Genomic DNA, 15,403 nt, shown 5'->3' with positions numbered 1-15,403 from the left:
CGAAAACAGAGGCACATGAAGGAAGGAGACGGACGGCCTTTATTGCTTGTCTGGACAGATGCCCAGAGCGGGCAGGGCAAGAGGGCTGGGAGCTTGTCTGGGACAATAAAGCTGCCCTCAGCGGATGTGAGCCATGTCGCCCAGGAAGGGTGTCTTCATGCAGCCAGTGCAGAGCTGGTCCATCCAGAGTGGGGCCTCATGCTGCAGCGGCGTGCGGCGTGGGTAGAAGGTGAAGTCCACACGGTAGTTGAGCAGGCAGCTGAGCGAGGCCATGTAGAGGTCGGAGAAGCGCACGAGGCGCCGGGAGAAGTAGGTGGGGTTGTGGAAGGTGCGGAAGATGCTTCCAAACTGAGGGTTGAACAGCGCCTTGGTGATGCACCTGGAGACGGAGAGGGGGCTTGGGGAGCTGCAGGGGCCAGTGTGGGAGGGCACAGGCCAGCACCACCGACCCGGCCTGCTCACCTCAGCTCCTGCCGCTCCTTCATCCAGGCTGCCAGCACCTGCCTCGACTCTGCATCCTGGTAGGTCTGAGGGGGAAAGGCAGGTGCTCGCTCAGATGCCTGTGAGCACCTGCGGCTCCCGTGTCCCCAGGTGCGGTGGCCGCCCGCCCCTTCCCACACCTGCATGCGCTCGAGCAGCCCCGTGAGCGCCTGCTGCCAAGTCAGTGAGTGCATGTACTGCTCCGTGTTGATGATGCGGATCTCCCGCTCCAGCTCGGGGATGATGGCGCCTGTGCGCCAGCCGTGCCGCAGCATGAGGTCCTGGGAGGTGGGGAGGACGGGCTCAGCACCCGCTGGGAGGGCTCCCCACTGTGTTCCCCGCCCCGGCAGCCTGGCCCTGCTCCACTCACTGCCAGATCACTGTAGAGGTGGTCTCCAAAGTAGAGTACGCGGGGGCCCCGCCATTCTGTCAGGCGCAGGAAGTCAAACAGGTTCCCCTGGGGAGAGACGGTGGGGTCACTGATGAGGAGGACTCACGTGGGGTTGCCGGGACCAGGCCTTGTCCCCAAACCCCAAGAGACGGGGAGGCCCCTCTAGCCGGATGCCGGACTGCCCTTTCCCATGACTCTGTTGACCTTCTCTGTGCTCCGGGCCTTAACGCTTCCCGCACCCTCAGGGAAGGGGGAGGGGGGCTCTGACTGTCCCAGGAGGTTTGTGGAGGGCTGGTACAGTCCCCATCCCAGAGGGTTCCCCTCCCCATGGATTCACACCCACTCAGGCTAAGGCCAAGTGCACACTTGATGGGAAACCTGGCAGTGGAGGAGACCCTTAGATCTGAGTCGTTCCCAAGTCCCCAGCCCCATCCTGAGGGAGCTGGTAAGTGGTAAATAGCTGACTTTACTGTGAAGCCATCTAGGAGTCCCTTCTGCCACCAAACCCAAACCCTAACCCTGGTATCAGGTCAAGTCTGACTCTAGCAAACCTCCACAGGTTGATGCAGCTGTAAATCTTTAAGGGAGTGTGGCTGCTGGGTTCAAACCACCGACCTTTTGGTTAGCAGACACATTCCCACCACATCATGACTCCTTTCTCCCTGCCTCAAAGCCACAGGAAAAATGTAAGCACCCACAACGGGCTCAAGCACAGGAAGGGCAGGCAGTTCGCAGGGGAGCAGAAAAATGAGGGTCCAGAGCAGGAGGTGTCCAAACTCCAGTGTAGGAGAACCCAGCCCCAGCAAAACTTCATCCAACGACCAGCATCCAAAAGCCTCAAAGGAAAACCATGGGTGAGGGAGCAGGTGATAAGCAGGTGATGATGGAAAAACCTAACTGCTCAAATAAACTCAGGAGAGGCTGAGGAGCAGGTGAGCTTGTTGAGAAGGAAAACAGTGAGGTGGAAGAAATGCCAGGACATTGCCCTGAACCAGGAGAAAGGATACTAAGGGGCAGGCGTGTGCCAAGCAGGGGTTCCAGAGACAGTGAGCAAGAGGGCACACAGAGCAGGAGAGGACACAATGAAACTTCCGAACACCAGGGACAAGGCAATCCTAAGAGGGGCCAAGACAGAAAAAAGGCCATTTCCCTACAGAGGGTCGGGATTCTCTTCAGCCAGAGCCAAGACAAGGGGGAGTGTCACTCTCAGAGCCAAGCAGAGGGCCTTTACTCAGAGCGCACTGCCGAGGGCTCTTCTGGGCAGCAGCAGCCAGGTGGATGGAGCACCCACGCCCGGCTTCCTCACTGGGTACCCCAAAGCTGCTCCAGTGGTTGGCTTCTCTGGCCAACGTTCTCTGACTGCTGGTTTTCCATCACCTCCCTGCCCTAGGCCTCTGGAGCCCCCACCCCCCAAAAGACCAGCTCAGCCAGGATTTCCACATTCCATTCACGGCCAACTGCCTTAATCACATCTGCTCACAGTTACTCAATTCCTCACTTAGCACCAGAGAGCCAGAAAAGCAAGTGTCCCCCCAGAGCACTCCTGGGAGCCACTCAGGAGCCCCGGGCAGCCTGTGCTGACAGCTCTGTACCTTAACTGGGAATGGAGTGACTGCTGGGCTTCACACGGCAACTCGTGTTGTAGTTCACTGCTGTGGAGTCAGAACCGACTCACAGATGACCCTCCAGTGGGTGACTGCCTATTTTCCTCTATCAGAAAAGCTGGTGGATTTGAACTGCCTGCCTTAAGGGTGGCAGCGCAACTTCCTACCCACTAGGCCACCAGAGTTCTTGTTGTTGTTAGGTGCTATAGGGTAGAAGGTAGTATGCTTCTCTTGCAGATAGAAGAGCAGGGAATAGAGAGGGCACGAGACTAGGGCAGCTCTCTCTGCTGCTAGGGGAGTCAGCCCTCAGCAGCCTGACCCAGAGACTATACTCTTGACCACTGCCCAGCCTTCTGTCCTAACAGCCATTCCCTAGTGGGGCCAGGCCTGTACGGATGGCTGAGGGACAGATGTGCGATGCTGATTCAAGAAGGCTGTGCAGCCTCCTCTGAGGTTCTCTGCTCTGTAGCCTGGACCTTGGGGGCTCTGTGCACCACTCGAGCCCCAGGCTCTCACCTGCCGATAGATCTTGCCCTTCTCCAGGCGGGTGATGCGATCCCACTGGAGCGAGCCCTTTTCATCGAGTTTTCGGAAAGGCCTAGTTGGGAGTGGTGGTGAAGGCTTGGTTTCCAGCCTTGGCAGGGCTGCAGGGTCGGCACCCTTGTGCCTCAATAGCGGTGGGCTTCCATTACCCCTCCCCACACCCACCGTCAGGCAGGCCCACGGTCAGGTCATACTTGCGCCGGTCGGTGAAAAAGCTGGGCTTGTCTGCCTGGACGATGACCACATCAAACAGCTGGCGCCAGTCAGGGCCCACCATGTGCCTCATCCCCTTGTCCCTGTACGGAAGGGGGTAGGTGGCAGGTGGTCTGAGGGTGGCTCTTCAGCCTACTCACCCTGTCCAGCCTGCCCTGTGCCCTCCCACAAAGGGGTTGCACTCACACGAAGCTGAAAGGGCTGTTGGTGATGAGGAACAGCTGCTTTCCATTGGCTACTAGGCGGCTGAGGACAGCAAATGTCTCGTCCCCTTTCAAGATGTATTTCTCTAACGAGAGAGAGATGAGCGCCTGTGAGGGCCGAGCCTCCCACACCAGCCCAGGCAGACTGAAGGTAGGGCCAACCGTTCACTGTTACCCATGTCCCGCTCGATCCACTGGTACATGAGGCCCTTCACATGCACATCTCGAATAGCATCCTGGGGGTAGCAGAGGACACTGAGGGTGCAACTTGGCCCAGGGCCTGAGTCTCCCCTCCCGGCCATTCTTGGGGACAGGCCCGGCAGCCTCACCGTCACATCCTTGTAGAGATGTGCCTGGTCGAATTCCAGACCATGGCCCAGGAAGTGGTCCACCACGCAGGACAGCAGAGCCATCTCCGGCAGGGAGAAGATGTCCATGAACTGCTTGATCGAGGGACCCTGGGGAGGGGCCACCATCTCAGCACCTTTCAGCCCTGCCACGCCCAGTCCTGGCAACCAGAGGCGTGGAATCTACCTTGGGTCACCCGCAGAAGGGCACTCACTGCTTGAGGGTTAGGGCTAGTCCCCTGGGGCTGGGAGTCGAGTGCCTGCGGGGTGAACAGACCCAGGCTGCGTGGGACAGCAGCCGAGGAGCACGTACCTTGCCATAGAAGCCGCTCATGTGGTACAGGGGGATGTGCTGAGTGCCCCCATACAGGTCGATCACTTCCTCATCTGGCACAGGCTGGAGGCCCCTGGGTGGATGCAGACACCATCAGCCCAAAGGGGTCTTGAGCACACGGCTGGGGGAGTGAGTGAGGGCAGGACAGGACAGGGGCAGGGAGCAGGTGACTCTGACCTGTAGGCCGTCCCCAGCTGCACATAATGGTAGGCATCAATCTTCATCAGGAGGCTCTGGGAACCAGTGGAACAGGGTGGGTGGTAAGGGGCAGTACGGCTGGTGGCTCTGGACCAGCCTCCAGCAGGCACTACACTTGAGGCCCCAACTGGACAGCATCAAGGGGAACACGTATACACTAAGATGAAGATATGGCTTTGAGGCCAGAGAGGTGAGCAGGAGCCTGAGGGAGTCAGCGGTCCAACCACTCACCTTCTGGATGTCATAGTGGAGACCGCGGATGGCAAAGCTGGGGTTGTAGTCATACTTGCGAATCCCCTCTGGGTACTGTTGGGAGGAGGCAAGAGGGGCCTGAGCAGGTGATTCTGAGCAGCTGACTGGGTGGTCACCTCAAAGGACTGATCCAGCCATCCACCAGGCCAGGAGAGCTGAGCCTTGGGTGTGCAATTACCGGGTCTGGCCTGGCTGGCCTTACCTTGTAGTGTTCAATCAGGATGTCCTGGGCTGCACTGAAGATTTCAGGGTGCAGTGAATCTGCATACTGTGCCAGAGTGTAGTCGTAGTCAAAGCCATAGACCTCAACATCCCGCAAGCTGATCTCATTGTTGGCGTAGATGGCCGCTGGGTTCAGGAGACTGCAGACTTCAGGGGGCAGGAGGTCTAGAGAAAGGAAACGAAGATGCCAACAGCTGCAGCAGCAATGGTCACTGAACACATTCCAGATGGCCACAAAACACCCCTCAGTTGGATACCCTAATCTCATGATGCAGGTTAAACTGAGACTCATGGAGGTCATTGCTCAGGTTATGTGGGTCAGGCAGGCTAGCGCTCCATCCATGGGCTTCCCACAAACCACCTGGGTTAGATTACTGTCTGCAGTCCATCAGGAGCACCAAGGCCATGGGGCTCCCAGGTTCTCATCATAGAGCCCCGGCAGATACAGAACTGGCTCATCCATGGCTACTCTGGGATGCTGGCAGCACATTTCAAGGGGGCAGCCACGCAGTTCCTCATTGTCCAGTCCCAGAACAGTCTACAATGTGCATCCTTGCCCCCCTGTTCATATCCTGTTCCCGAGTACCATTATGTCTCCTCCTTCCTTCCATGTGGGAGAAAGATCCCATGCTCTTCTCCCAGCCCCGCTGGATGCCCATGTGAGGGATGGCATGTGTGAGGACTGAGAACCCCAGCTGAGAGGTCTCTTGCCTACTCTAGGCCAGACTGCAGTCAGGGCTGAGGATCGTAGATGGGGCTCCTTGGTAACTTCTGCAACTCACAGGGCTGCCAGCTCTGAACAGCTGCCACCGCCTGGGCATTGAGGCCCCTCTAAATCGGATTTTAGCTGCCCGCCAGCTCTCCTAATGACATTTACTGGCTCTGGTCTGAGAACATTGCTAATTACAACAAGCGGGACATGTGAGGTCAGGTTCTGGGGCCGTTACCTAAACTTCTGTTATGAAGACGTGGTCACCCCAAAAAGCTGCGTAGTCCTGAGGGCCTGCATTGGCTCTGAGGGCCATGAATCTCCAGCTGGATAAGCGGATGGGGAGAGGGGCTACATGATGGAACAGGTATAGGCTTTGAGAGATCAGACAAGGCCTGGCCCCCAAGACTAAGACCTGAAGAAAATCACCTCACTTTCTGAATCTCAGTATTCCAACGGAACTACAAACTTAGCAAGAGGCCTATGTGATGCAGTAAATTACTTAATATGACCCTGCTAGTCTCTCATATGGAGCTCTGGTAAGCTTAATGGCAAGAAGTTTCCCTGCAATCCTGAAGACAGCAGTTCGAATCCACCAGCTGCTTTGAGGGAAACAGCTGGACAATTTCCTCTTGTAAGATTAACTGCCACTGTCCAACTTGATGACACACAATAAGAAGTCAGTCATTGGGACTCCCATCAGATGACCAGGAGGGACTATGGAAGCAAGGAGTTTATGGTCCACCAAGGAGACCTGACAGCTTGCTAACAATGCAAATAAGGTTTGTGACACCTTTATGGTGGTGGGGCCATATAAATAAGGTACGTTGTTGTTTGCTGTTGAGTTGGGGCAACCGGTCAGTGGGATTTTCCAAGGCTGTTAATTGCACGGGAGATCTTTCTCCAGAATGGCTGTTGGATCCAAACTGCATGTCTTTGGGATTGCAACACAGCTTCTTACCACTAGACCACCAGAGCTCCTCTCTAAATAAGTACAATAGAACCCTAACGAAGGGATTGGTCAGCTTTGACATCCCAATAGGCTAACAACGAGCTAACCCAGAGGTGTGGCTGGAAGAACTTACTACAATGAATAAGAGACAGGGGGGAGCCTATCATTTGGACCCAAATCCTCCATTGGGAACCTTACTTGAGAGGTGGCAGCAGAGAGAACAGAACTAGCAAGACTGGCAGGTGGGCTTCCCGGCCCATGGAGCAAGAAAGCTGAGCACCTGTGGGTCAGTACCCGAGGCTTAGGACAGAGTGGGGTGCCTATGGGCATCTCCTGGTGGAGTTTAGTTTCTTCTACCTGAACAGGGTAGAGGGCAGGTCAACCCAAAGAACCGAAGGCCTGGGAAAGGCTTGTCCACAGGCACGGCTGAGAAGCTGATCCAAGAACAGTGTCCTGGATTGTTCCTGAAGAGGAACCTGCTGCTTCTCATATAGCCCCCCTTAAGTCTGAGGATTACCTGTGAGTCGTGTGGCTACTGAGATGACTCACAGAAACCAGCAGTGAAGAGCAGAGCTTCTTGGGAGGGAGACCTGGTCAAGATTGGAGGCTTGAGGTATGTTTGATTCTCACCCTAGAGGACACAGCCTTGGCGGCTGCTGACCGTCCTCCTCCCACTTGTGAAGGGAGGTCAGGTGGGATTTTTCACAGGCCATGGAAGGTGTTCTGTGAGGCACTCTGCCGAACAGTGTACGTGTGGGATGGATAGGTGACGTGCTTCCTGAGCCTGTGTCCTCCTGCCCCTTATATTCCTGCCATCACTCAAATAACAGGTTATGGGAGCAGGCAATCCTAGGTGCACGTTATCTTCCGTTGAGTCGGAACTGACTCATAGCTAACTAACCTGCCAGTGGGTTTTTTCAAGGCTATAAATCACACAGGAAGAGGTTACTCATCTTCTACCTTGGAGCAGTGGATGGATTCAAACTGTGTACCTTTGGGCTGGTAGTGCAACTCCTTACCACTAAGCCACTAGCACTCCCTACTAGGTGCACAAGGCACTGCTTCGCAAGGTCCTGTTCCCGAGACTTCTAGCCTGTGGTGAGCCCAGCATGCTGAGACCTAAACAGAAGCCTGGGTAACGGCGGGATTCCTGTGTCTGCCAGTCAGACTTGAGCAGAAGCGCCAGCCACACAGTGTGCCTGTGCTCAGAGGCAGACGCCTCGCTAATGGGCTCCCCTGCTGGGGAGCAGTCACCCCTTTGGAGCACAGGGCCCCCACTCCCTGCTTTCTTTTCTAGCCAAGTGTTGGGTGGGGACCAGGGAACAGGTGTGGCTGGTTTCTTTGGCAGCCCCAGGCCAGCACAAGCCTAGCAGAGCAAATGTTCTGCAAGTGTGTGGCTATGGAGGGCTCACTACTTACATGGACAAGCGTGAAGTGGTCAACTTCAGCCTTCTGGGGACCTGGACCCGAGATCCTCACTGGTGTCACCAGGACCGTGAACATTACCCTTCCCGCAGGCCTGAGTTCCTGGCTACCAACTTTCCCCTGCAGAAGCCCTCCAGGGTAGAAGAGGCCTTCCTGGCAGTGCAGCCCCTCGATGCTACAGAGTCCTGGCCATGCTGAGGCCTTTGCTTCTGTCTTTGTGGATGGTTCTGCAGACAGACCTCCCACAAATGAGGTGAGAGGGGAAAGCAGCCCATCTGGCTTCCTGACTTGATCCCAAAACTGAGAAACCACAGTCCCAGGGCTCACTCCTTTCCACAGGGATGTGGGTGTACAGGAACAAGGTGGCCTCTGCCCTGCGCTGGTCTCCTCAGTCCCTGGCACTTGGCTTGTACCACTGGGTTCCAGGCCCAGCTCTTCCCCGGGGTAGTTATGAGACTCAGTTGTGAGCGCCACCCTCCCAGCAGCGGATCCCTGGCACTTGTCTTGCATAAACTTTACAGACTCATCCTGGTCGGTCAGTATCTTCACTGCGCTCCTGTGAGGTAGGCAGTTATACACACTTTTTCATTGTCCAGAGGAGCAAACTAGGGGCTCAGGGAAGTAGAGTCACTGGTCCCAAACTTTCCAGCAGCAGGGAACAGAACTTCCTTACCCCCCCTCCCCACTGCTCTGTCTAGCCTTCCAATGTGCCCACACTGACTGGAATGAGGGGGGGGGCAAAGAGGTGCAAGTACAGGTGGTGCTAGTAGCACTCCTTCAGGACTCAGAGGTTCCCTGGCAAAGTTGTTGGGGTGAGGAACACTTTGACTAGTCAGACAGTAAAAGCTGTATCACCTCTGGGGGCTGCCCCAGAAAACTCTTGGGTGCATATTCTTTGCCCCCACCCTCATGCTAGGATTGGAGCCAGGGGCCATGAGGCTGGTCCACCCTGGTCCTCAGGATGGCTCTAAGAAGAGCTTGGGGAGGGGGGTGTTTCTACCCAGAGCCACTCTGGCTGGGTCCTGGAGGACAATGGCAGTAGATGCTCCACGGCCCTTCCCCCACACCTGTAAGGCAGGCTTCTGCCCCGCAGTCCCGTTCCCTCTGCTGAGACAATCAACCCTCCTTGTGGGGGAAGGGAAAGGCCCTCAAGGCTCAAGGGCTTTAAAAGTGCCACAAGTCTCCCCAGGGTTGCAGTGAAGCTTTCTCCCAGGCCTGGCCTGACAGATCTAGGGCTCAGGGCCTGCAGACAGCCTAGGCAGGGCCACTTTGTCTTATCAGACAATGCAAGCCCCCGGGCTGCTCCGGAAACCCCTGAGATCAGCATTGTGTTTTCACGAGGGACCCAGAGAGCGGGTCTTTCTGAGGGCCAACCAGCTAGCTGGTCAGGGACGGGTCATCACGCACACAGCATCTGTCAGCCGTGGATGCTGGGCCCAGGGAGTGGACGAATGTGTGCTGTTCTCACGTCCCTCCAGGGCACCCCCAGCCTATCTTGTCGAGATACAGCTTCTGTCCTCATTGATCCACTTTGCACGAGAGCACTGGGATCCAGTGCTTTGGCCAAGGCTGCCGCCACCCTTCTGGATTCCCGGGGCGAGGGCACCTTGGTGTTGACTGTTCTCGGGGCTGAGATTGTTCCGACATTACCGGCTCAAGCCTGCTTAGGTCGAGCCGCCCCCAGGAGGCCGCTACGGTCAGCGCCCACCGTAGGCTGTGTCCACAATGCTGCTGCCCGCACCAAAGTCCAGCGGAGAACAAGGGGTTGGGGGAGTTGCAGCCATGGCCTCTAGCTCGGCAAGACCGGGGGTTTTAGGGAGTTAGGCGAGGGCCCTGCACTCAGACGGACGCTCCGGGAGCCCCGAGCTTTTGCCCGCCTTGGAGCGTAGACATGTATGGAGACTCAGGACCCTCAGAAAGCTACAGGACCAGGGACCAGACTTGCTCCCCAAAAAGGCGCCGGCCCCAGGGGTAGCCCTACGCGGGTGCTTCTTTCGAAGAACAGAGCCCAGACGGTTCGGAAGCCCCGGCGCCCCCTCTGCCACCCACGTCTTCCTCCGCGCAGGGCCCCTCTCCGCGCTCGTCCGGCGCGCTCACTCACCGTGCACTAGTCTTCGCCTGTCCTGGTAACGCGCCCAGAGGTGCGCGCTGGGGTCGGCGCCGCCGGCGGGCGCGGGGGCGAGCGCGGGGCGCGGACCGCCCGGGCAGGGGACCCCAGGACCCGGGGGTCCGCAGCCCGGGCAGGACGAGGACGAGGCGGCCCGCGGCACGTCGTGGCCTCCGCACAGCAGCCAGCGCCGGGCGGCCGCCCGCAGCCCCGCGCCCACCATGCCCGCTGCGCGCGGCCCCCGCTGCCCTCGGCCCGTCGGCCAGTCCGCCGCCCTCCGACTAAGTGGCCGCCACCGTGGCCGCGTGCTGCTCACAGCGGCCGACCAATAGGCGCGGCGCGAGGACGCCAGTCTGCCAATGGGTGCGCTACTCGACTTGGGGGGCGGGAGGTCCCGGGACGGGGCGGGGCGGGCTTCCAGCCCCCTCCCCCAGCCCGTGGCGCGGCGGCGGCGGGCTGCGCGCCCCCTTCTGATGCAGGGCGCCGATGGCGGCCCCTTCTCGGATCCCCAGCGGGGGACGTCGGAGAGCCTGAGAGCGGCCGCCCCCGCGGGGCCCTGGACGGCGAGACGTGGAGAGGAGTGGGCCGGAGTGCAGGCGGTTCTCGTCCTTTCCCGAGCTCCGAGTCCTCTTGACCCAGTTCCTCTGCTCCTCCCCGCCCCCCAGCCCCGGGTCTTTCTATGGAGGGCCCACTCCCCGCCTCCGACTATCCGCAGCCCTGAGCCTTCACGGATTTATTCGCCTTGCTAACAAAGACCCCTTCCAATGCGAGCCCGGATGCCAGGGTCCCGCTGAGGGAGGCTCCAGGACTAGCAGGGTGGCTGAGGTCCCCTGAACAATTCCCTTCCCACCTCCCTACCCCCGCCTCCTTGCCGCTTTGCAAGTGACCCCTTCTAATTCGAGCAGGGCTGGACCTAGCGCGGCCGGGCAGGGGGCTGGGAGCCCCGGCGCCCGCCGCGGGGTTCTGATCGCAGGGAACCGCCAAGGCGACTTGTTCAACTCCTCACTCCTTGGCGCACGCCCTCTGCTCCGTCCTGTTGTCTCACTGTGGTCCGATTTCCCTCCAAAATGACTCTCTTTCTTCTCTGAACTTCTCTCCAACCGTTTGTCCTCAGATCTGTTTTCTGAGCCCTCACCATTACTGGGCAGTGACCTTGGTCGCTGGTTAGCTAGGGCTGACTTTGTATCCTTGAGATGCGTCGCAGGGTGGCCTGGCCATGTTTAATGGCAGGCGTGCATTAGATACTCCGCAGCACCTTATTGGTGCATAACTCTAGTGTGCTAGATCTAGGACAAGCATCGAGGTAGTAGGCTGGGACTGTGCTTGGCTGCCAGTCAGTCAGTACAGAGAATTTGGTGGACAAGGGACTGGTTGTTGTATTGTTATGTGCCCTTGAGGCGCTTGCGACTCATAGCCACCCTATGTACAATGGCCCTGAGACCTGCTCTATCTTGTGCCAACCTTCTCTCTGGCACACTTACTGTTATTACCCCAGTCACTGACTCAATCCATCTCATCGAGGGTCTTCCTCTCTTGCGCTGTCCCTCCATCTTTCCAAGCATGATGTCCTCCAAGGACTGGTCCCTCCTTGCAACATGCCTAAGGTATGTCAGATGAAGTCTCAGAATCCTTGCCTCCAAGGAGCAGCCTGGTTTCACCCTCTCTAGGATAAACCTGTTTGTTCTCCTGGCAATCCATCGCATATTCAATTCTTCAGCACCACAGCTCAAAGGCATCCATTTTCTTTCTATCATCCCTAGTCATTGTCCAGCTGGTAGACACTTGAATACATGAACTCCTACTTCATGAGGGCAGGAGGAGCATATTCAAGTGTCCCATTGGCAAAGCCACCAAGGAAGTAGGAGCAACAAGCAAAAAGGTATATGTATTGGGAGGAGATAGCTCCATATCCGGGTGATGACTCAGATTTATCCAGGACCGTTTGGAGAGGCTCAGCCTTTTGTCTTGTCCAGTCGGACACTTTTGTTTGATTTTTGCTTAGACTGACTAATATTTGTCTCCCACTTATGACGGCTTTCCTCTTTTTATTTTAAGGATGGCAGCCCCTTGGAGACATCTGCGGCTTCTACAACGAGGAGATGAAGAGTATAATCTCTGGAGTTTGAGTGAAACTTGTACTTAGCTTATTTTATCATGGTGAAAACAGTGACTATTCACCAGTCTATTAGGGCTTAATAAGTCATCAGAACCCTCACCATATTTATTATTATAAAACCAAACTCAGTCTTTTGCTTTGGAGTTAGTTCCGACATAACCTTATAAGATAGAGTAGAACTACCTCACAAGCTTTCAAAAACAGATTTTTTTTTTAATTTTTTTTTTTTGTATTTCAAAACAAACTCTGGCCAATTTTATTGAAGAAAATTATTACGTGATTTCTTTTTCTCCAGTCTGTTCTGGCACGCTTCTAATGATATCAGAATCACTTGGATCAATGATAGCCAATGTGCACACTCTGTAGTATTTTCCGCATGCTGTGCCCAGTTCAACATCATTGCCACTGTAGCGACAGACACCACTTTTGGCCAACACGGCATAGTACTCAATTTCAGATTTCTTCAAGGTTGGGCAGTTGTTGGCGAGGATGACCAACTTGGCTTTTCCTTGCCTGATCATTTTCAGAGTCAGCTTGTCACTCAGCAGGTATTTCCCACTTTTCATAACAAGTTGGAACCTAGAGTTGATCAACTCCAGGGACTTTTTCATCTTTTTCACAGCTACCACTTTCTATAGGTGCCAGCTGGCCCTCTTTCCAGCTACAGCTGCGAACAGAATGGCCAGGGACTGATAAAGGAAGTGAATGGGTTGGGGTTTTTGTTGTTGTTGTTTTTTTTTAAACCAGCATAAAATAAAAATTTTATTTAAGAAGAGTTTTTCAAATACACAACATATCCTTTGTCCCGGTACCTCCGTTTTTTGTTGTTGTTGTTTTAAAAAAATTATTATGATTTGAGTGGAGGTTCACAGAGCAGATTGGTTTCCATTTGAACCATTCATATCCTTTTTGGTTTATTACATTGAGTATAATAACAATGAGAGGGACATCATGCTGGGTAGAGTGGAGGGACAGCGCAGGAGGGGAAGACCCTCTATGAGGTGGATTGATTCAGTGACTGGGGTACTCGGGATGGGTTTGTCAGGGGCAATGAGATTGGCACAGGATAGAGCACTGTTTAGGGCTGTTTTACATAGGGTTGCTATGAGTCGCAAACAACTCGATGGCACATAACAACAACAACACTCTTCCCACTTCCTCCATGTGCTTCTTGTTTCTTTTAATCCTTTTGGCCCCTTCCTGCCTTCTGAACTTTAACCTAGGCAATTATGCCCTTTTGATCTTCTATGGGTGATTATTCTAAGAAGTTATTTCTTCTCTTATTTTATTGTTCACTTTATGTTTGTTGTTGTTGGCCTGACTTACTCATAATTAACCTTCCAGGGTCTGGTGGTTTTGAACTACTTGTCTTTGGATTGACAGCACAGTTCCTGTGAACAGAGCACTCTGTTCACCTTATAAGCTTGTCTGTGGTTTGGCAGGGGACCTCTGATGGTACAGTACGTGGTGAGTCTTGCTGATAGCCAAAGGGCTGCGTCCCTCCAGTCATTCATTTCTACCAGCAACTCCTAGGGAGAATGATGAACAATCTCCTCTAGCTGCAGTGAGTTGAAGCCAACTAGATAACATGCACTGAGTGGATTGGGTCAAAGTTGACTCCTCGGGTGAGTTTGGCTCCAGGCTGAAGGGATGTTTAATGACTACCGCCATGAGTATTCCTTCCGTCCCCATCAGAACAGTTACCCTGGCCACTTTCGGGATTCTGAGTTTTGTTCCTCATTTATTTCCCATACTATCCATGATTTTCTGTTTTGATCCCTCTCATAGTGGTAGCCAAATGCCATCTGCTTCTGGCTTCAGAAGTTGAGATATTAAGGTCTAATTTTTTCCATTCATCTCTGATTTTCTTCACTCTTTTGCTTTGAACAGGGAAAGACCAATAGTTTGAGAAGTCTATAAATGTTTAGAGAGGCAGACTGCCTTGGCTCTCTCCATTTAGGTGCTGGCAGCTTCCAACTGTTGACTTTTTGGTTAGTTGTTGTTGTTGTTTATTGCCATCAAGTTGAGCATGACTCATAGCGACCCTATGAACAAAAGCCTGAAGCCTTTCTATAATTATCGTCATTTCTCCAAGTTCATAGAGTTTTCAGAGGCATGTGGGTTAGGAAGTGGATGCCACTCCTGCTTCCAAACCTGTCTTAAACTGGGAGCTCCACCAAACACTGTCCACTGTGGGCAACCTGAAGCCTTTCTAGAACTATCGTCATTACTCCAAGTTCATAGAAGAGCAGAGCATATAACCAACCACTGGATTTTTAAAAAAATTAATTTTAATACAAGTTTACAGAGACTTTGGATTTCCATTCATTCTTTGTTGCACTTTTCTCCCTGCCCAATCCACCCCCTCCCCGCCCCCCAGTTTGCTCTTCTCTTTGAAAAATAAAAGAAAAATTCTTTCGTTGTTATACAATCCCTCCCCCCAGGTCCATTCCACTATGCAGCCTTCCTTCTGGACTCCTGTCATGACAATAATACCTAACCATATATCTCTTTTAAACAGTTCTCTCCCTCATCTATTTCAATGCAGTGCACATAATTTATCCCATCTTTCTCAGTCTCCTCGCAACCCCAATGTCAGTCCTGTTTTACAACAGTGGCACTATGCAGTATTTGTCTTTTTGCAACTGAGATATTTCACTCAGCATAATGTCCTCCAGGGTCACCCATTTTGTGTAATATTTCATGAGTTCCTTGGTTTTCAATGCAGCATAGTATTCCATTGTGTGAATATACCACAGCTTCTCTATCCCTTTGTTGATGGGTACTTGGTTTTTTTCCAACTCTTTGCTATTATGAACAAAGCTGTGATAAACATGGATGTGCATTAGAGTTTTTTAAAATTTTTGTATTATTTCTGTGTGTGTACCATCAAATTGGATCTGACTGGTACAGGAGGAGATTGTCTTTGAATCCTACACCTCTGGGATTGGAGTGCAGCTTCCTGCCACTAGGCCACCAGAGCTCCCTATAATTTTTTTAAATTTTTATTTTTATTGTATTATTTTTACATGTACCATCAAATCAGATCTGACTGGTACAGGAGGAGATTGCCCCCTCCTTCTCCAGCAGAGCATCTGGTGGAATTGAACCGCGTACCTCTGGGATTGCAGTGCAGTGTCTTGACACTATAATTTTTTTTAAGTCAATAGTCTCTATCATGTTTGTTGCCTTTTTTAAAAAATTATTATTGATTTTAATAAAAACTTACAGAGACTTTGGATTTCCATTCATTCATTGCTAGAGCTCCCTGTAATTTAAAAAAAATATTTTTATTTACTTTATTCTT

At 53.7% G+C, this 15,403-nt stretch overlaps 2 protein-coding genes across 3 annotated transcripts; both read right to left on the bottom strand.

Moving 5' to 3' along the window:
• Window position 1: 1 nt before the first annotated feature.
• On the bottom strand, window positions 2-10,230 carry NT5DC2 (5'-nucleotidase domain containing 2). Of its 2 annotated transcripts, XM_006892248.1 has the most exons (14): window positions 9,975-10,230; window positions 4,768-4,952; window positions 4,545-4,619; window positions 4,293-4,348; window positions 4,095-4,188; window positions 3,764-3,892; window positions 3,610-3,670; window positions 3,418-3,520; window positions 3,213-3,314; window positions 2,992-3,073; window positions 851-937; window positions 621-761; window positions 463-527; window positions 2-379 (listed from the first exon to the last, which is right to left on the bottom strand). In XM_006892248.1, the coding sequence occupies exons 1-14, from the start codon at window positions 10,201-10,203 to the stop codon at window positions 118-120; spliced, it is 1,671 nt and encodes a 556-aa protein (XP_006892310.1). In that variant the 5' UTR covers window positions 10,204-10,230; the 3' UTR covers window positions 2-117. The 2 variants fall into 2 exon arrangements, with proteins under 2 accessions (XP_006892310.1, XP_006892311.1); XM_006892249.1 differs by lacking the exon at window positions 4,545-4,619 and having other exon boundaries at window positions 12-379; window positions 9,975-9,984.
• A 118-nt stretch (window positions 10,231-10,348) lies between these two features.
• LOC102854030 lies at window positions 10,349-13,767 on the bottom strand. The gene is made up of 4 exons (XM_006892295.1): window positions 13,762-13,767; window positions 12,373-12,728; window positions 10,853-10,943; window positions 10,349-10,657 (listed from the first exon to the last, which is right to left on the bottom strand). The coding sequence occupies exons 1-4, from the start codon at window positions 13,765-13,767 to the stop codon at window positions 10,349-10,351; spliced, it is 762 nt and encodes a 253-aa protein (XP_006892357.1).
• Window positions 13,768-15,403: the final 1,636 nt, after the last annotated feature.

This window comes from Elephantulus edwardii, unplaced genomic scaffold (assembly GCF_000299155.1).
Source record: "Elephantulus edwardii isolate Elephantulus edwardi_28Jun2011 unplaced genomic scaffold, EleEdw1.0 scaffold00113, whole genome shotgun sequence".
NCBI lineage: Eukaryota > Metazoa > Chordata > Mammalia > Macroscelidea > Macroscelididae > Elephantulus > Elephantulus edwardii.
The sequence above is the reverse complement of the archived record's forward strand: the minus strand, read 5'-3'. Positions and strand labels throughout refer to the sequence as shown.

Bases quoted from the DNA above. Each gene is read 5' to 3' on its own strand.
- NT5DC2 (XM_006892248.1), bottom strand. From the start codon at position 10,203: ATGGTGGGCGCGGGGCTGCGGGCGGCCGCCCGGCGCTGGCTGCTGTGC. The intron at 4,349-4,544 runs GTGAGTGGTTGG...ACTGGTTCCCAG, and splicing joins TCCACTATGACATCCAGAAG to AGCCTCCTGATGAAGATTGA. The intron at 3,074-3,212 runs GTATGACCTGAC...ACTCCCAACTAG, and splicing joins TTTTTCACCGACCGGCGCAA to GCCTTTCCGAAAACTCGATG.
- LOC102854030 (XM_006892295.1), bottom strand. The intron at 10,944-12,372 runs GTAATAATTTTC...CCCTGCGATCAG, and splicing joins ACTGGAGAAAAAGAAATCAC to AACCCCGCGGCGGGCGCCGG. The intron at 10,658-10,852 runs GCAAGGAGGCGG...GGCCCTCCATAG, and splicing joins AAGGGGTCACTTGCAAAGCG to AAAGACCCGGGGCTGGGGGG.